The sequence below is a fragment of a genome, unplaced genomic scaffold (genome assembly GCF_019419815.1).
Source record: "Pyrus x bretschneideri cultivar Hongxiangsu unplaced genomic scaffold, Pyrus_bretschneideri_v1 Contig19, whole genome shotgun sequence".
In the NCBI taxonomy this organism is placed as follows: domain Eukaryota; kingdom Viridiplantae; phylum Streptophyta; class Magnoliopsida; order Rosales; family Rosaceae; genus Pyrus; species Pyrus x bretschneideri.
Genome location: NW_025999490.1, coordinates 1,458,016 through 1,478,378, shown reverse-complemented (window position 1 = coordinate 1,478,378; position 20,363 = coordinate 1,458,016). Strand labels below are relative to the sequence as shown.

The 20,363-nt window shown below is 35.5% G+C and overlaps 3 protein-coding genes and 1 pseudogene across 3 annotated transcripts; all 4 read left to right on the top strand.

Annotated features, from left to right (window-relative positions):
- Window positions 1-363: 363 nt before the first annotated feature.
- Window positions 364-2,140, top strand: LOC125476558 (beta-amyrin 28-monooxygenase-like). The gene is made up of 2 exons (XM_048582830.1): window positions 364-1,387; window positions 1,506-2,140. Exons 1-2 carry the CDS (start codon window positions 430-432, stop codon window positions 1,988-1,990), a joined length of 1,443 nt encoding a protein of 480 aa, XP_048438787.1. The 5' UTR covers window positions 364-429; the 3' UTR covers window positions 1,991-2,140.
- A 3,883-nt stretch (window positions 2,141-6,023) lies between these two features.
- On the top strand, window positions 6,024-7,831 carry LOC125476397 (beta-amyrin 28-monooxygenase-like). Its single transcript, XM_048582497.1, has 2 exons — window positions 6,024-7,060; window positions 7,191-7,831. Exons 1-2 carry the CDS (start codon window positions 6,103-6,105, stop codon window positions 7,673-7,675), a joined length of 1,443 nt encoding a protein of 480 aa, XP_048438454.1. The 5' UTR covers window positions 6,024-6,102; the 3' UTR covers window positions 7,676-7,831.
- A 2,742-nt stretch (window positions 7,832-10,573) lies between these two features.
- LOC125476471 (beta-amyrin 28-monooxygenase-like) lies at window positions 10,574-12,237 on the top strand. The gene is made up of 2 exons (XM_048582659.1): window positions 10,574-11,546; window positions 11,677-12,237. The coding sequence occupies exons 1-2, from the start codon at window positions 10,589-10,591 to the stop codon at window positions 12,159-12,161; spliced, it is 1,443 nt and encodes a 480-aa protein (XP_048438616.1). The 5' UTR covers window positions 10,574-10,588; the 3' UTR covers window positions 12,162-12,237.
- A 7,276-nt stretch (window positions 12,238-19,513) lies between these two features.
- On the top strand, window positions 19,514-19,931 carry LOC125476438 (annotated as a pseudogene).
- The last annotated feature ends 432 nt before the right edge of the window (window positions 19,932-20,363 follow it).

Below are 20,363 nucleotides of genomic sequence, written 5' to 3'. Positions count from 1 at the left end.
AGCTTGTTCATATAAAATGGACCATACACAATGATAATGTGTATCAAAACGTGTGTCAAAAAATTGATGTTACATATATACACATATATATGTATGTATGTATATATTTGCAGCATTTTCTAGTTGAAAATAATACAAATTACAATAAGCCAAGACTTGGTATCTATGCACATAAGAAGCCACCATCTCTGAATATAAAATTATGTTAAAACACATTTGGATGGTTGAACGTTCAACTTTGACGACTTTCTGGCGTGCTGATTAATCATGGTGTATTGGTATTGGTCATATTACGATTAATAATCCAGTTTATTAGACTTATCAGAGTGGAATCTGGCCCTTTATAAACCCGGCTTTTCAAGCTCCCTAAACATCACTACTGCTTTTGCCAACTTCAACCAAACTCTCTTCAAACAGTTTGAGGAAACCATGGAAACCCTTTACCTTGCTTTATCTTTGGGAACTGCTTTTTTAACCTTTATCATATTTGCATTCAAAGGCAAATCAGATGATGGCAAAAACCTTCCACCAGGGAGCATGGGGTGGCCTATTGTGGGTGAATCAATCGAGTTCCTGTTCGGGAAGCCGGAAAATTTTGTGTTCAAGAGGATGAGGAGGTACTCTCCTGACATCTTCAAGACCTATATTCTTGGGGAAAAAACTGCAGTGATTTGTGGTCCTAGTGGACACAAATTTCTCTTCTCCAATGAACAAAAGTACTTCACAGCTTTTCGACCACATTCGATGCAAAAGATGTTTCGTTCATACAAGGCTGCCGCCCCCACCGCTGCTGCTGCTCCTGCTGTGGCACAACCTTCTCGTGATGAAGAAGCGAAAGTTATAAGATCGCCAGGGTTTTTGAAGCCGGAAGCATTGGTGAGGTACTTGGGGAAAATGGACTCTATCACTCAGGAACAGATGAAGGCCTATTGGGAAGGCAAAGATGTGGTCGAGGTCTACCCTTTGGCCAAGACCCTCACTCTAAGTCTTGCCTGCAGATTCTTCTTGGGTATCGATGAACCGGAGCGAATTTCAAGGCTTGTGAACAATTTTGATGATGTCACCGTTGGGATGCATTCACTTATTATCAACTTCCCAGGAACAACATTCTACAAGGCAACCAAAGCCGCAGACGCGCTGCGAAAGGAGTTGAGGATTGTGATTCAGGAGAAGAAGGCTGCGATGGCGGCAGGAGGTCCCATGCATGATATATTGTCACACATGATTGTGGCTAGTGACCCATCTGGTAAACACATGCCTGAGGCTGAGGTTGCGGATAAGATCATGGGTTTGCTCACAGCAGGATATAGCACTGTGGCTACTGCCATGACTTTCTTCATGAAATACGTTGGAGAGAGGCCAGACATCTATGCCAAGGTTCTAGCTGGTAAATACTAATCACTTCAACGTAATTACTATATAATTTTTGTGATTACCAAACTGAATTTGGAGATTTGGGGTTTACATTTTTGTGCTAAAATTTGATTTGTTTTGTGAAATTCCAGAGCACAAGGAGATAGCAGACTCAAAGAAGCCAGGAGCCTTCTTGGAATGGGAAGACATCAACAAAATGAAGTATTCATGGAATGTGTTGTATGAAGTGATGAGATTCACGCCGCCACTTCAAGGAACATTTAGAGAGGCCTTGACTGATTTTACCTACGCTGGTTACACCATTCCGAAGGGCTGGAAGGTATACTGGACTGTGAGTACAGTAAACATGAACTCAGAGTACTTCCCCAACCCAGAAAAGTTTGACCCATCAAGATATGATGACCTAAGTGTATTCCCAGCTTTCACATTTGTTCCATTTGGAGGAGGCCCAAGAATGTGCCCTGGGAAAGAGTACGCTCGCCTAGCAATCCTCACTTTCGTTCACAATGTGGTCAAGAGATTCAAATGGGAAGTGGTATTTCCTAAGGAGAAGATCACCGGCGACATGATGCCAACACCGGAAAAAGGACTTCCGGTTCGCCTTACCCGTCACTAGGCATCTCAGATTGTTTTGAATTTTTTTTTTCCCAGCTTTAAAATACTGCTCCTTTTAGTTTTTCCCTTTTTTTTTTACCTTCCCGTAGTGAGAAATTGCAAAATCATGTGATCCATTACCTCTTATTTAATTAAACAAAATTAAGAACCACTTTCCTATTTGTATATTTGAAGTTGAATTACAAGAGATAACTAATACATCTAGACTCATGTCATCCATTTCCTCTTATTCTGCTATTTTCAAACTAGGCAAATTCATATGATCTTCAGATTATGAAAGTTGTCAGTACGGATCTAGTCAAGTTGATTAAAATAGTATATCTTGTGATCAAGTTTGAATTTTACTCTCTATAGTTTAAATCAATTTAGTATAGGGTATCAAATTAAAAAGTTATTTCTTGTTTCCTCAGTTAAATAGCAATCCACAAAATACCATACTATATTACTTGCTGTGAGTCTGATTTCCTATTGGTTCTTGTTGGTCGCAAGGGTTGGCCTACTAAAGTTGACGCTCAGTTGAGTGTTGGCCAACTGATAAACAATAAACAATCGTGCAAATACAAGGACAATATTTTCCCACCTTAAGACCATCTACAATGGTTGGACTAAAAGCTAAATTTTTTAGTCCGAAAAATTTAGCTTTTTACCCAGAAACAGTTTTTTTATTCCAACCGTTCTGGCTTAAAATTTTAGCCCAGGATTATTAAAGAATGAACTTAGGCTATTTTATTCCTTAAATTAATTTTTTTTAAATAAATATGTAGACTATCGTAAATTAATTTTATGAACATTCTAAAAATATTTAAATTCCGATAAATATTGAAAAATCACTAAATTTTCCACAAAAGCAAGCCTTCAACTTTCAATTCACCAATAGTTCCGCCGCCATTGCAATTTTCTTGAAACTTTGCAATGATTTTATCCTAGAAAACTTTCTTATTTTGATTTGTGCCAACTACACCATCTTCGCTAACAGAAACCATGTCAAGCATAAAGCAACATTTTCCTCACAAGTCCAATTACGGCCTCTAATATGCTCTCTTGCCATGTTGAATAATTTGGAAATGGAAAGAAATGGTAGAAAGATAAATTGGAAGAATTGTACGAGAAAATTGAGTTTTGTGTGGATGTTTGAACAAATACATAGGTATTTATAGAGTTTTTGGGTGAATTTTGAGTTAAATAATTTTTTTTTTTTACCGTTAGATTTGATTATATTCGATCTCAGTTGTTGGATTCAATGTATTTTAAAATAACATATTCTAAAAAAAATTAAATTTGAATATGGACCGTTGGATCAACCAACGGTCCTTAGATCTCAGTCCTTGGTTTAAAAATAGAGCCGTCGGGGTTTTTTTGGGTGGTCGACAACCTATGACAGAGGGGCCTACCCCTGTCGGGCAATGTCTGCAAACCCATCACGTGGGCACGTTGGATAGTGACCAGGCCAAGACTAGCCCAACTGCTCGCGAGTCCACTCGCATGGGGGGGGGGGGTATTTGGCGCAGCTTTGGCATTTGGCTTTTAGCCCAAAGATTTGGCTTGGGTTGGAGTGGGTTTAGGGGGGAAATAAGGGGGGGGGGATTTGGCATTTAGCCCATTGTTGGAGATGATCTAAGAAATTGGCTGGCGATTTTTGACATAATTAAAAACCATTTTGCTATTTAATATGTAAAGTTTTTGTTTTTTGTTTTTTGTAAAAGATTAATTTTGTTAAATTAACCACTGAAGTTCGAACTCACACCATCACTTTCCTATTTAATATTTGATGTTGAATTAGAAGAGATAATAAATATATCGAGACTCATGAAATCCATTAACTGAATTTTTATGGATTTATAATCCATGAATTTTTATGGAATTTAATTGATTTGTAGAGATTTCTTAAAAATTTTGATTCAATTCCCTCAAAATCTCAAGGGGAGAGGTGAGATTTGTGGATGCTTAAAATACACTACGAACTCTCTCCAATTCCCTCTAATTCCTCAACTCTCTCAAATTCTTTAAAATCAATTTCTAATTGAATACACTTGGAATGTTATAAACTTCTTTAAAATCCTAATTAGATACACAAGGATTTCTAAGGATTTTAATAAACTATCTTAAAATTCTAATTGAATACACTTTAAATTTCAGAGAATCACTTAAAATCCTGATGAATACCTCTAAATTCATTAAAAGAATTAAAATTCTTCAAAATCCCAATTGAATACACCCCCATTAGTTTCAATTTCGGAAGTTTGCATTATCGGAAATTATCTGAAATCTCAAATGGGTTTTGTATCAGAAATTTCGTAACATAATTTGGATTTCTTATATTTTGAAGACTTTAAAATTGTATCCACAAGTAATTTTTTATTTTAAATTTTCGTGATTATTGTAGGCCTATATGTGTTCAACATAAAATCATATTAAACAAGAAATAGTTACATTCTTTATTTTTAATATTTAATAATATAATTAAATATAAAAAATAAAAATAAAGCATATCTAAATACATGGTAAAATAAGAATATGCATGGTTTTTTTAATAGTGTTAAGTTTGAAAATTTCAAAATTTCGGATTGGATAAGTAGATTTCAAATGCCACCCAAAATTCTCGCAATTGGAAATGTTGATACTCAAAACAAAATTTCATTATTTGGATTAAAATTTCCAATTCAACTTCCACTCCTGCTATACCTCACCGGGAAGCTTGGTAAACGCCAAGATGAATAAGAAGAAATAGATAAGGAGATGCATGTAACGGAAAGTCCCTTATGTGAAGGGAAGATCTTTATAAAGCCAATTATGGAAGCCGGCGAACCATCATGGGAAGCCTCAAAGCTGAATTAGTTGACCACCGCTTGAGGTGCCCATGACGTATGCGGGTGTTATTGTAAGTACCTTGGTGCTTAACATCTCTTGTATTATGCATCTCTCGCGATTTAATTTGCTATTTTGTTTCCTTGAATTAAAGCTTTTGAATCATCTACCACGGTTCTAGATTTGTATTTCAAACAATATGTTTTACATTCGATTTCTGGTATTTGTGAAGCACATGATGGTACGTAGTTAGGAAGAGATGTTTATATGTGTCTTCCTAGTCCCCGGAAGAATTGATTTCATGACGAAGCCACCATCTAGTCTTTTATTTTTTATTTTTAAATTCAAGCTTTTGAATCTACAACAATCGACGCCAAGTTTAGAAATAATCATCCCACAAAATTCGAAAAAGCATTTCGATAATTATTTCGTTTTCAGTTTTTGTATTTTCTTTTTTAATTTTTGAGAAAAATGAAAACTGGAAGCTGAAAACCCAAATCTGAAATGAGAACTAAAAACTTAAAACGGAGATGGTTAGCAAACGTTGAACAAAATGTATAGAAATCACTTTGGCATGGTGCCCTTTCCAATTTAATCAGAGGGAAAATGAAGAAGAAAAACATGCTTTAATAGTATTCAGTCCAATAAACTTCTAATCATCTAATCTTGCTACAAATTACACAAGTTAAACAAGTAAAAAGGTGCCTCCAAGCCAACAAGATTCCCTGTATTGTGAGGATAGGAGAAGGAACGTCTATCTTACGCAACCATACCTTTACTTTGCAAAAATGTTGTTTTCATGACTTGAGTCAGTGACCTTTTTGGTCACAAATGAATAACATTTCCGATGCACCAAGACTCAGCCTCACACAAGTTAAACAAGTAAATAACAATTTTGGTACCGAAGCTCTAGTAATGCACTAGTCAAGTAGAGAATTCCAGCAAACAGGTTTCTGTTGTGACCATAAACCCCTTCATGACATGAACACATAAATGCTAACATCTGCAAATTGAAGGACCACCTAGCAATAAATTTAATGGAGCAAGTAACCATGTGTTTTATGAATATATGATTAATGTTGTTGCAAGTTGAAGTTTGAATATTTTATATCAAACCAAGTCCTCCTTCTGGAGAATATTCAAAATTTGTCACTTTTGGTGTGCTACTGCTAACTCAAAGTTGTTGACACAGTTGAATCTTTCCCTATAAAACCCCAACTTTCCAAGCTTCCTACACACCACTCCTCTTGCTAACTTCAATCAGTCTCAGCTAAGTATTTGAGACCTGATCAGCTCCAAATTCCAACCATGGAGACTTTGTACCTTATATTCTCTTTAGGTGCTGCTTTCTTAGCCTTTACAATCTTTGCATTCAAAGGAAAATCAGATGATGGCAAAAACCTCCCACCAGGAAGCATGGGGTGGCCTATTGTGGGTGAATCGATCGAGTTCCTGTTCGGGAAGCCAGAAAATTTTGTGTTCAAGAGGATGAGGAGGTACTCTCCTGACATCTTCAAGACCTCTATTCTTGGGGAGAAAACTGCAGTGATTTGTGGTCCTAGTGGACACAAATTTCTGTTCTCCAATGAACAAAAGTACTTCACAGCTTTTCGACCACATTCGATGCAAAAGATGTTTCGATCATACAAGGCTGCCGCCCCCACCGCTGCTGCTGCTCCTGCTGTTGCACAACCTTCACGTGATGAAGAAGCGAAAGTTATAAGATCGCCAGGGTTTTTGAAGCCGGAAGCACTGGTTAGGTACCTGGGGAAAATGGACTCTGTCACCCAGGAACAGATGAAGGCCTATTGGGAAGGCAAAGATGTGGTCGAGGTCTACCCTTTGGCCAAGACCCTCACTCTAAGTCTTGCCTGCAGATTCTTCCTGGGGATCGATGATTCCGAGCGAATTGCAAGGCTGGTGAGCAACTTTGATGATGTTACTGTTGGTATGCATTCACTTATTATCAACTTCCCCGGAACAACATTCTACAAGGCAACCAAAGCGGCCGATGCGCTGCGAAAGGAGTTGAGGATTGTGATTGAGGAGAAGAAGGCTGCAATGGCCGCAGGAGGTCCCATGCATGATATATTGTCACACATGATCGTGGCTAGTGATCCATCCGGCAAACACATGCCCGAGGCTGAGGTCGCGGACAAGATCATGGGCTTATTGACCGCAGGATATAGCACTGTGGCCACTGCCATGACATTCTTCATGAAATATGTTGGAGAGAGGCCAGACATTTATGCCAAGGTCCTAGCTGGTAAATACCAATCACTTCAACTTAACATTTCTACTTAACTTTCATTAATTTTGGTCTTACCAAATCCAATTTGGAGCATATTGGTCACATTTTTTTGGTGCTAAAGTTTGATTTGTCTTGTTAAATTCAGAGCACAAGCAGATTGCAGACTCAAAGAAGCCAGGAGACTTTTTGGAATGGGAAGACATCAACAAAATGAAGTACTCATGGAACGTGTTGTATGAAGTGATGAGATTCACGCCGCCACTTCAAGGAACATTTAGAGAGGCCTTGACTGATTTTACCTATGCCGGTTACACCATTCCGAAGGGCTGGAAAGTATATTGGACTGTGAGTACAGTAAACATGAACTCAAAGTACTTCCCCAATCCAGAAAAGTTTGACCCATCAAGATATGATGACCTAAGTGTATTCCCAGCTTTCACATTTGTTCCATTTGGAGGGGGGCCAAGAATGTGCCCTGGGAAAGAGTACGCTCGCCTAGCGATACTCACTTTCGTTCACAATGTGGTCAAGAGGTTCAAATGGGAAGTGGTATTTCCCAAGGAGAAGATCACCGGCGACATGATGCCAACACCGGAAAAAGGACTTCCGGTTCGCCTTACCCGTCATTAGGCATCTCAGATCGTTTTGAATTTTTTTCTCAGCTTTGAAATACTTGCTCCTCCTTTTTTTTCTTTCTTTTATTCACCTTCATGGCTTCCTGTAGTGAGAAATTGCAAAATCATGTGATATATTACCTTTTATTTAATTAAACAAAATTAAAAATCACTTTCGTATTTAATATTTGAATTTTTTTTTTTTTGGTAAATGATAAATTTTGTTAGATTAACCATCGAAGATCGAGCTCAAGCCGTCATTTTCCTATTTAACATTGAAGTTGAATTAGAAGAGATAATAAATATATCAAGACTCATGAGATCCATTACTTCTTATTCTGCTATTTTCAAATTAGGTAAATTCATGTGATCTTCAAATTACGAAAGTTGTCATTGCAAATCTAGTCAAATTGATTTTAAGTAGTATATTATGCGATCTAGTTTAAGTTTCATTCTCAGTAATTTACATAAATTTAGTATCAAATTAGAAATCCTCGGTTAAATAGCAATCCACGAATACCATTACTAAATTACTTGCAGTGAGTCTGATTTCCTGTTGGTTGTTGTTGGTCGCCAAGGTTGGCCTACTAAAGTTGACGCTCAGTTGAATGTTGACCAAAGGATAAACCTCAATAAATAGTCGTGCAAATACAAGTGCAATAATCGTGCAGTCCGCGCCCTTATATATTAGTTTCAAGTTCGGAAGTTTGCATTATCAGAATTTATCTGAAATTTCGAATTAGTTTTGTATCATAAATTTCATAACATAATTTGGATCTTTTATATTTTGAAGACTTTAAAATTGTTAAAAAATTTATGTATCCACAGGTCAATATTTTTTTTGAATTTTTGTGATTATTGTAGGGGTATATGTGTTCAACATAAATCATATTAAACAAGATAAAATAGTTACATTTTTTATTTTTAATATTTAATAGTATAATTAAGTATAAAAAATAAAAATAAAGCATATCTAAATACATGATAAAATAAGAATATGCATGGTTTTTTTTTTTTTTATAGTGTTAAGTTTAAAAATTTTCAAAATTTCGGATCGAATAAGTAGATTTCAAATGCCATCCAAAATTCTCACAATTGGAAATGTTGGGACTCAAAACAAAATTTTATTATTTAGATTAAAGGTTGGTAACCACCAAGATGAATAAGAAGAAACAGATGAGGAGATGCATGTAACGGACCGGGGGAGGGGGTGGTGGTGGGAAGGTTGGTAACCGCCAAGATGAATAAGAAGAAACAGATGAGGAGATGCATGTAACGGAAAGTCCCTTATGCGAGGGGAAGATCTTTATAAAGCCAATTATGGAAGCCGGCTGAGAAGCCTCAAGGCTAAATTAATTGGCCACCGCTTGAGGTGCCGATGACGTATGCGGGTGTTATTGTAAGTACCTTGGTGCTTAACATCTCTTGTATTATGTATCTCTCGCCATTTAATTTGCTATTTTGTTTCCTTGAATTAAGAGTGATGTTATTCATACTAAGTTTTTGTATCATATTTCTATACCACTTTAGGTAGCATCTGATGTGGACAGCCACATCATTTGAAAAATTTGCAAAACCCAAGGAAATGAAGTAGAAAGACTCCTCGTATAGCACAATCATCATTTAATTAACTAGTTGTCTTAATTATTAGTCTATTAAATAGTGAACTAAATTTAGAAATATGATTAATTCAAATGATGTGGTTGTCCACATCAAATAACACCTAAGGTGGTATGAAAATGTGGTACAAAAACATGATATGAATAGCATTACTCTTGAATTAAAGCTTTTGAATCACCTACCACATTTCTAGATTTGTATTTCACACAGTATGTTTTGCATTCAATTTCTAGGTGTCTGTGAAGCACATGATAGTAGTTAGGGAGAGATGTTTATGTGAGTCTTCCTAGCCCTTGAAGGAATTAATTTCATGACAAAGCCACTGTCTAGTCTTTTATTTTTTATTTTTAAATTAAAGCTTTTGAATCTACAACAATCGATGCCAAGTTTAGAAATAATCATCCAACAAAATTTGAAGAAGCATTTCAATAATTATTTGGTTTTCAGTTTTTGTATTTTTTTTAATTTTTGAAAAAAATGAAAACTGGAAGTTGAAAACCCAAATCTGAAATGAGAACTAAAAACTTAAAACAGAGATGGTTAGCAAACGTTGAACAAAATGTATAGAAATCACTTTGGCATGGTGCCCTTTCCAATTTAATCAGAGAGAAAATGAAGAAGAAAAACATGCTTTTATAGTATTCAGTCCAATAAACTTCTAATCATCTAATCTTGCTACAAATTACACAAGTTAAACAAGTAAAAGGGTGCCTTCAAGCCAACAAGGCTCTTTGTTTTGTGAGGATCGGAGGAGGAACGCTTATCTTACGCAGCCATACCTTTGCTTTGCAAAAATATTGTTTTCACAACTTAAACCAGTGACCTTTTTGGTCACAAATGAGCAACATTTCCAATGCACCAATAGTCACCCTCACACAAGTTAAACGAGTACATAACAATTTTGGTACCGAAGCTTTAGTAATGCACTAGTTAAGTAGAGAATTCCAGCAAACAGGTTTCTGTTGTGACCATATACCCCTTCATGTTCACATGAATGCTAACATCGGCAAATTGAAGGACCACCTAGCAATAAACTTAGTGGAGCAAGTAACCATGTGTTTTATAAATATATGATTAATGTTACTGCAGGTTCAAGTTTGAATATTTTATATCAAACCAAGTCCTCCTTCCGAAGAATATTCAAAGTTTGTCATTTTTGGTGTGCTAATGCTAACTCAAAGTTGTTGACACAGTTGAATCTTTCCCTATAAAACCCCAAGTTTCCAAGCTTCCTACACACCGCTCCTCTTGCTAACTTCAATCAGTCTCAGCTAAGTATTTGAGACCTGATCAGCTCCAAATTCCAACCATGGAGACTTTGTACCTTATATTCTCTTTAGTTGCTGCTTTCTTAGCCTTTACAATCTTTGCATTCAAAGGAAAATCAGATGATGGCAAAAACCTCCCACCAGGAAGCATGGGGTGGCCTATTGTGGGTGAATCGATCGAGTTCCTGTTCGGGAAACCAGAAAATTTTGTGTTCAAGAGGATGAGGAGGTACTCTCCTGACATCTTCAAGACCTATATTCTTGGGGAAAAAACTGCAGTGATTTGTGGTCCTAGTGGACACAAATTTCTGTTCTCCAATGAACAAAAGTACTTCACAGCTTTTCGACCACATTCGATGCAAAAGATGTTTCGATCATACAAGGCTGCCGCCCCCACCGCTGCTGCTGCTCCTGCTATGGCACAACCTTCACGTGATGAAGAAGCGAAAGTTATAAGATCGCCAGGGTTTTTGAAGCCGGAAGCACTGGTTAGGTACTTGGGGAAAATGGACTCTGTCACCCAGGAACAGATGAAGGCCTATTGGGAAGGCAAAGATGTGGTCGAGGTCTACCCTTTGGCCAAGACCCTCACTCTAAGTCTTGCCTGCAGATTCTTCCTGGGGATCGATGATTCCGAGCGAATTGCAAGGCTGGTGAGCAACTTTGATGATGTTACTGTTGGTATGCATTCACTTATTATCAACTTCCCCGGAACAACATTCTACAAGGCAACCAAAGCGGCCGATGCGCTGCGAAAGGAGTTGAGGATTGTGATTCAGGAGAAGAAGGCTGCAATGGCCGCAGGAGGTCCCATGCATGATATATTGTCACACATGATTGTGGCTAGTGATCCATCCGGCAAACACATGCCCGAGGCTGAGGTCGCGGACAAGATCATGGGCTTATTGACCGCAGGATATAGCACTGTGGCCACTGCCATGACATTCTTCATGAAATATGTTGGAGAGAGGCCAGACATTTATGCCAAGGTCCTAGCTGGTAAATACCAATCACTTCAACTTAACATTTCTACTTAATTTTCATTAATTTTGGTCTTACCAAATCCAATTTGGAGCATATTGGTCACATTTTTTTGGTGCAAATGTTTGATTTGTCCTGTTAAATTCAGAGCACAAGCAAATTGCAGACTCAAAGAAGCCAGGAGACTTTTTGGAATGGGAAGACATCAACAAAATGAAGTACTCATGGAACGTGTTGTATGAAGTGATGAGATTCACGCCGCCACTCCAAGGAACATTTAGAGAGGCCTTGACTGATTTTACCTACGCCGGTTACACCATTCCGAAGGGCTGGAAAGTATATTGGACTGTGAGTACAGTAAACATGAACTCAGAGTACTTCCCCAGCCCAGAAAAGTTTGACCCATCAAGATATGATGACCTAAGTGCATTCCCAGCTTTCACATTTGTTCCATTTGGAGGGGGGCCAAGAATGTGCCCTGGGAAAGAGTACGCTCGCCTAGCGATACTCACTTTCGTTCACAATGTGGTCAAGAGGTTCAAATGGGAAGTGGTATTTCCTAAGGAGAAGATCACCGGCGACATGATGCCAACACCGGAAAAAGGACTTCCGGTTCGCCTTACTCGTCACTAGGCATCTCAGATTGTTTTGTATATTTTTTCTCAGCCTTAAAATAAGGAAGTTTTAATAAAAATGGCCTAACACTATTTATTCTTAATCAAAATTTTGTTTATGAAATGTCTATAATGGATCAAGCTATTTTCTTTATTTACTCTTATGTCATTATTTCTTTATTGAAGCAGAGTTCACAATGATGTTAACATTTCTGTCCGATCAAAATACATTATTTTACATGATGTTGTTCAACTTATGCTAATTTGCTGCCAGCTCTTCATACTTCTATCATGTTGTCAATGTTATGCAGCTATTCTTCTATCAAACTGTTCCAACACTGTTCGTCGCCTTCTACTAGCTTTGCTTCTTTTTCTCTTTCTTCTTTTACCTTGTAATACATATCTTTTTTTTCTCCTTTGAAATTTTGAGCCTTCTAATATGACTGATGATTGGCTTTTAACTTACTGTAAATATACATTTCTTAATCTTTTGCTACTAGTATCTTATCATATGTAAAATTTTCAAACTCATCTTAGACTAACATTTCAATCCCTCGAAATCTTAAAATATTTTTGTATGAAGGAGTCCACCTGTGTGGGGAGATATGTGATAATCTAAAGGAATCGTCATTAATCATGGCAATATGCCTAGCTTTCTCCTTATGCATATGTACATACCAATCTGGAGGAATACTGATAAAATTTGTACAAATTTCTTTCTACTGTTCTAGATAATATTCTGCTACTTTTATAAGCCTTTCAGGAAATGATTCTAGTTGGGAAATTTGGTTAATAAAGATTTTATCAAGATAGTCAAACTCTAATATTAAAGCTGGGGTAACTTTTACTATATTATGCTTTTTATGATGCTCATAACTAAAATGCCATAGTCTAAAATCTCTTAAGTTAATCTTGACCACAACTATACTAATTTCTGGTTTACAAATACAATTTTCTGTACTATCACAAATACATGGTGAATATATTTTTGTAATAATATTCATCCCTGGTTTTGGATCAAAGATGGACTGATACAAAGCACATTGTAATTGTAATTATAACTCTTTCATGGACTGTGATGCTCTGCTCAGGATCTCATTTTGCATATCTGGTAACATTATTCTTAATTTTGCTTTTGAAATTTCTTCTAATAGGATATCATCTATTATTAAGTCTAAATGTTCCTAATAAAACTTTCATATCTATCTTGCTTTTCTTTGTAATTTAAATGTTGATGCTGCTCATTATTTTGATGCTACTCCATTTTAATGTCTTCTTCTAAGAGCTCAACTTAATCTCTTCTATAGGCTCATTAGCCTCTTGTTCTATGGGTTCAATAACCTATTTTCCTTTATTCTTATGCTGATCAATTTCTAAATTTATTTTCAATTCTCTTTTCAGGGTGTCACTTGCTTTTTGTTGCATTTTAAGAGATTGGAGTTCTTGGTTCATTTTGGTAAACTTACTAAGTAATGACTCATGGTCTCTAGAAATGACTTAAAAGTTGTACTCAAGATAATGAATATGATGCTGATTTTGATGGAAATTAAAATTAAAGTTATCAAACTCTTGTTCTAAGACCCTAATTAGTTTTTCATGACCTAACCTCATGCTTGGCTATTTAATTTGGATATTCCAAAAGTTATTTAAGAGAACCTGTTGCCTATCAGAGAGTTTTGGTACCCTTGACCTATACCTCAGAGTTGGATTTCTGATTCCTTCAACAAGAGTGCCACTAAAGTTGAAAATGGGTACTGGTGGTGATGTTGGCCTGCTTAAGTTATTTTGGAATCCATTGAATGATGAAGGTCCATGGTGCATCATTATGCTATTGAAAGGTGCTCTTCTGCCTTGTGGTCTTGTGCTATTTGAGGATGATAGTCCATGATATTCCATTCATGTTCAACGAATTAATCTTGATAAGATATCAGTTAATATATTGTCATTACATTTTATATGTTCAAAAATTGGTTTAAAATCATTTCTTGTAATTGAATCAATAAAATTAATCCATCTTCGGGCTACCTATTTATTAGCATGTATTTTGTTATACTAAGAAATTATATTTTGACAATCTTTTCTAATCGTATATACTTCATTATGTAAAAATAAAGAAAATGCCTCAAGTGAGTTAATTATTCCTAAAATTTCTAAATCTGTTAATGTGACATCTCGTCCCGGGATTATTAGAACGTATGTGTGAAATTACCATTTTACCCCCTAGTTCGTTACTTTACGTGTAGTTTTGCGTTGTGTGGTGTTGTAGGACCACATACACTCATACACTCTCTTTCCCTCCCGGGATTCCCTCATTCCCTGTCTCTTCTCTGTCTTCTCTCTCTCTCTCTCCCCGAGTTCTTCTTCTTCTTTCTTCAACATACGGACACACACACAAATACACTCAAACCTTCACAAATCAAGAAACCAAGACCACCCTCGTGCTCGTGGGACTGAGAGGAGTATAGTGGTACCATTTTCAGGTAAGGATGTAGCCGTTTTCACGTCGATTCGACAATGGCCGTTTTAGTTACTATTCATGCAAACCTTAAACTAGTGTGTTTTTGGACTTTTGAAGCTTGTAGTTGTGTTTGTGAGGTCCCAAGGAGCCTCGGAACACTTCGTTGGACGAGTTTGGACGTCGGGAAAGCTTGGTTCAAAGTTGGCCGAGTTTCGAGTTTGAAGACAGGTATGATCGTGTGATTTTTAGGCCTTAAAACTAGCCTATCGTGATTCTACTAGTTCTAAGCTTCATTTTGGTTCAAAAATCATGAAAATTGGTTGAGAAACGAGTGAGAAAGAGAAAACTAAGTTTGAAATTTTCCCAGTTTTCCGGCGCCGGCGACGGCGCCGGAGTCTCGCCGGAGAAGGTGACGGAATATTCCTGACGCCGTTAACGGAATCTGTCAGTTTTAACGGAATATTCCTAACGGCGTCAGTTGACGCCGTCAGTGTGCATGGCACGTGGCCGCGCGTGGGGGGCGCGTAGGGCCGTGCCTTGGCCGGCGCGTGGGGGCGCGTGCGGCGGAGGAAAAATATTCTAAAAATATGGTTGTGATCCTGAGGTTGTGTAGAGCACGTTGGTATATTCAATTGTCCATTTTGAGCAATGTATGAGAAGTTATTACGAGAAGTTGGTTATGTACTTTTAAATTAACGTTTTCGTAGCTTTTTCGCGTATAGGTGATTACGTTTGAGCACTTACATTTGATTATGAGATTCCATTGTGGCATATTCTCGAGCATGAATGGCATATTTTGGAGCATGATTGGCATATCTATACATACGTATATATGTTCATTTTCTGGGAAGTATACAGGTTTTACGGCGAGGGGTTAGAATGTATTTTGCTAAAGAGTTTTCAAAGAGCTTTGTTTTTGCCCACTCACACTTTTGTTTTTGCGCCCCTCCAAGTTCTAGTGGTCTAGCAGGTTCGGTGGTTTTTCCCAGAGGGCGTCCCGGCATTTCTGACAGACACTCACCATTGTAGGGTCACCTTCGGGTGTATTTATGTCGCATCTTTCTTCTTTGGACTGTTGTAGTCTTGCTCTGAACTTAGCGTTTTACTTACGCTAGCACTTATTTAGTACTTTGTATGCTAGTTTTTAATTATTCGTACTTTTATATTACTATCTTAATAGCTTCCGCACGCGCACATGGCTACGTCACCTTCGTGTGACGGCCAGCACTCCCTGATCTCGGTCGGGGTGTGTCAGTCAATGGTAATCTTGACTGTACATCACTAAATTTTCCTGATGAATATCTATAAACTTATTTGTCGACTTTAGTGACTCCTTATACTTTTTTGGTATAGTATAACTACCAATCATAATGATGAAGCATCTATTTCAACTATTTTTTAGTTATCATCTAATGATAATGTTAATGGCTTCAGTTGAGTAATTTCTTCCTTTATATTTTGAACTAATTTAATATATTCACTATTAAAATATTTTTGTCATATTTCGCTAGTTTTACCTTGTAATACTGCTATTTTTCTTCCAAACTCAGGGATAAATTTTTTTGCATAATTTCACAATCCTAAAAATGCTTGTAACTGTTTTTTATCTTCTAACTTATCTTGAAATTCTAATACTTTTTTAACTATATGATCTTGTAATTGTATTGTACCTGACTTAATATACATTCCTAATGCTATTTTTTTTTTGCTAATTACAATTCCATTATTGATAAATTTTTGTAAAACTATCTCTAAGTGATTTCTATGTTCATTTCTATTTGTACTATGTACTAAAATATCATCTACATAAACACTACAAAATTTATCATATTTATTGAAAATTTGGTCCATCTTTCCTTGAAAGATCGATAGAGCATTTTTAAATCCAAATGGCATAATAAGCCACTCAAAATGTCCTTCTGGACAAGTAAAAGCTATCCACTCAATTGATTCTTTTGCTAATCGTATTTGTCAAAATCCTGATTTACAATCAAATTTACTAAAATATTTACTCTCTTGAATTTTATTTATAAGCTCCTCCTTATTTAGTAACTTATAACTATCTTTATATGTATTATCATTTAATCTCTTATAATTATAAATTATTCTATCATTACCTCTCTTTAGTTCTTAATGTTTTTTCATAATAAATGTTGCTGATCTATGTTTAGATTTAGTGGTCTAATTACTTTTAAATTTAACAACTCTTTTATTTGATGCTCAAACTCTTGTTTATCTATTAAACTACAAGATATATCAGCTGTCCTTATGTTTAAATATGGATTAATTATATCTAATTTTGCTATTATTTAATTTTTACTCCAATATAAATGTGGGTCTTCTCCTATAATCCTAGTTTGTTTTGCTAATTGTAATAATTCTTCTAAACTCTTTGGTCTATCTAACTGTAATATTTCTATACGGGTTCCATCTTCTAAAATCGGATATTCATGTTCAAATATTTCTTTATCAAACTCTTTTATATTGTTATGCTCATCAGTTTCTTTTAAGTTTTCTAAATAATGACTATCTTGACCACTAGATTCTTTTATATTTATGCTTTTGTATGATTCTACAGTATTACTTTGATCATTTATTGTAATGCCTCTTTTGAAAAATGTTATGTTAGGATTCATAAATAAAAAACCTTGCAAACATTTCAAAAAGTTTAAACCTAAAATGAATGGGTATGATCCTGGTGAAGCAAATGTTAATGGTAAATTAAATTGTTGTTTTCTACTTTAATAGACTCATTATTAATATAATGTATTAAATAAACTAGTCTCTCATCAAACTGTATTATTCTCACTGGTTTTACTAATTTTTGTCTATGGTACTAACTCTTCTCTCATGACAATTTTTGTGCTTCCTGTATCTATCATAGTTGTTGTTTATATTTTTTGTTTTTTTGCTATTTCTATTTCACAATTTATGGTAATTAAAGAACTATTTTTTGCTTTTCTATACTATAAACAATATTTCTTAATATTTTAGGATTTTCTTGTGATTCTGCTGAATTAATTTCTAATAACCTATTACTATAACATTTTTCACACAATTTTGAATATGTATTATAATATTTATTTGCAACTAACTTGCTACACTTATGATATTTTTTTGGCCAACCTAAATTTATATATGCATACTCTTCTTCATGTTGTTCTTCTATGAATACACCCATATATTCTTCTAAATCACTATTTGAACTACTTGATTCTTCCGAGTCTGAATCTATCATATTTAAACTTTCTATACTATAAATACCCTCATTATCACTTAAATCATCTAAACGATATATTGAATGTATATCCTCATCCTCTTCTAACTTAAATAACTCTATCAAATGTACTTTTTCTCTTGACTGTTTTCCTAATTTTGGACATTTAGGTCTAATATGATCAACTTCTCCACATAAATAACATTTACAACTACTCTTATCTTTTGATGCTTTATATTTTCTAATCCAAGGTCTACCACTTCTTTTCTTAAATTGTTTTGGAATATATTTTCTCTTCCTATATGTTCTTGAATGTCTTATGCTGAAATTCTTATGTTGTTTGTAAGATTTATATGACCTATATTTCTTTTTGTATATTTTCTTATGCTTCTTTTTCTTATGACAACTATACTGTTGTGGTATATCTATATTTTTACAATTCATGTAAAATTGTTTCCTAATCTGTTTCTTAGCTTTTATTTGAATGCATTATTGTTTAAGTATATCATATACATGTTGAATTTTAGGTCGTATTGCAATATAATTTTTCTTTCGATGCTTTTGCCATTCATTCCAAATCTTTTCACCTATTGGTCATTTTATTTTGGTCATATAAATATCTAATTAATTAATATCACTAATTCTACATGTTCTTCCTAAATATTTAAAAAAATATGTAGTATACTCAGCTATATATTGTAAATCACAAATTTGTAATTGTTCTAAATTTATAATTGCTCTTATTTGTTCTTGTTCGCTTCTGTCATCTAACCTATTATGATCTAAAATTTCTTGCTTAATCAAGGTAACAAAACCATCAATATGAAAATGTGTTTTAGCTACCTGATGTTAGTAGAAATAATCAAAAACTAAACCATCTAAAGTATGCTCAAAGTAATCTAATATATTTTGTGAATTACTAAAATCTAACATTAATGCTGCATGTACGCAACCTTTCTCCCATCTCTCAATCGTCCTTTCCCAATCTTATGGATCTACATTATCTAAATTTAATATATTTTCTGCTATATTAATCTGTTCTAGTCCTCTCAAATATGGAATCCCATTTTTTCTAGATGGTTTTATCATACTTTCTTCTATGTAATCTACTCCAACTTGTTCTTTATATTGTTAATTTGTTGGTCTCAAAAATTGTTGATTAGTTCTACTTGTGTATCCTGGATTTCTACTCCTGATGTACTACTTTCTTCTGCTGGATTACATTCTACTTTCAATTCTAATAAATTATTATATTCTTTTGATCCTACAATATGTTCTACTCCTATTTCTAAGATTAATTTTTTCATCTCTTCATCTGAAATTCTATGTAATCCTAAATCATATGTCTTATATTTTTCTAAATATTGATCTTCATCTAAATGATCAATTATCTTCTATAAGCTAATGGGTTTGCTCACAGCAGGATATAGCACTGTGTCTACTGCCATGACTTTCTTCATGAAGTATGTGGGAGAGAAGCCAGACATTATGCCAAGGTCCTAGCTGGTAAATACTAATCACATCAACTTAACAGCCTTTCTTTCTAATTTTTCAATAGTTTTGAGCCCGTCTGGCGACGTTTTTTTATCTCTATATTTTGTGCTAACTGTGAGTTGTCTTGTAAAAAACAGAGCACAAAGATATTGTAGACTCAAAGAAGCCAAAAGACTTACTGGAGTGGGAAGACATCAACAAGATGAAGTACTCATGGAATGTGTTGTATGAAGTGATGAGATTCACACAGCCACTTCAAGGAATTCAGAGAGGACTTGACTGATTTTACCTACGCCGGTTACACCATTCCGAAGGGCTGGAAGGTCTACTGACTGTCAGTACAACAAACATGAACCCGGAATACTTCCCCAACCCGGAAAAGTTTGATCCATCAAGATATGATGACCTAAGTGCATTCCCAGCCTTCACATTCGTTCCATTTGGAGGAGGGGCCAAGAATGTGCCCCGGGAAAGAGTACGCTCGCCTAGCAATCCTCACCTTCGTTCACAATGTGGTGAAGAGGTTCAAATGGGAAGTGCTATTTCCTAAGGAGAAGATCACAGGCGACATGATGCCAACACCGGAAAAAGGGCTCCCAGTTCGCCTTCATTGCCACTAGGCATCAGACTGTCTGGAATCTTCCGTTTACAAATGTTCTTTGTTAATGTTCTTCGTTAATGTTCTTCTTTTCCCTCTGTATTTTTTATCTTATGTGAAACTGAAAGTGATAAATATACATGTTTAATGTTGATTGAATTGATGACTTTGGCCTTCAATTTTTGCAAACTTTCTGCAGAACTTGATACATGAACCAGCCTATATTTCTCTTTCTCTAATCCATCCTATAGAAATTTGCAGAAGAACACTACTAAATTCTCTCTTAACCAACATCGTCCTAAGTTCAAACCCTCCCCCTTCTATAGTCTGGCTTAGAGAACTAATATTGCTCGTAATGAAAGAAAAGAAAATCATAGGACTTATTCAAACAAGCCATTTGGTGTTTATCTCACGTTATTTAATAGCTTCCTAGCAACTTCTACCCAAAGTTGAG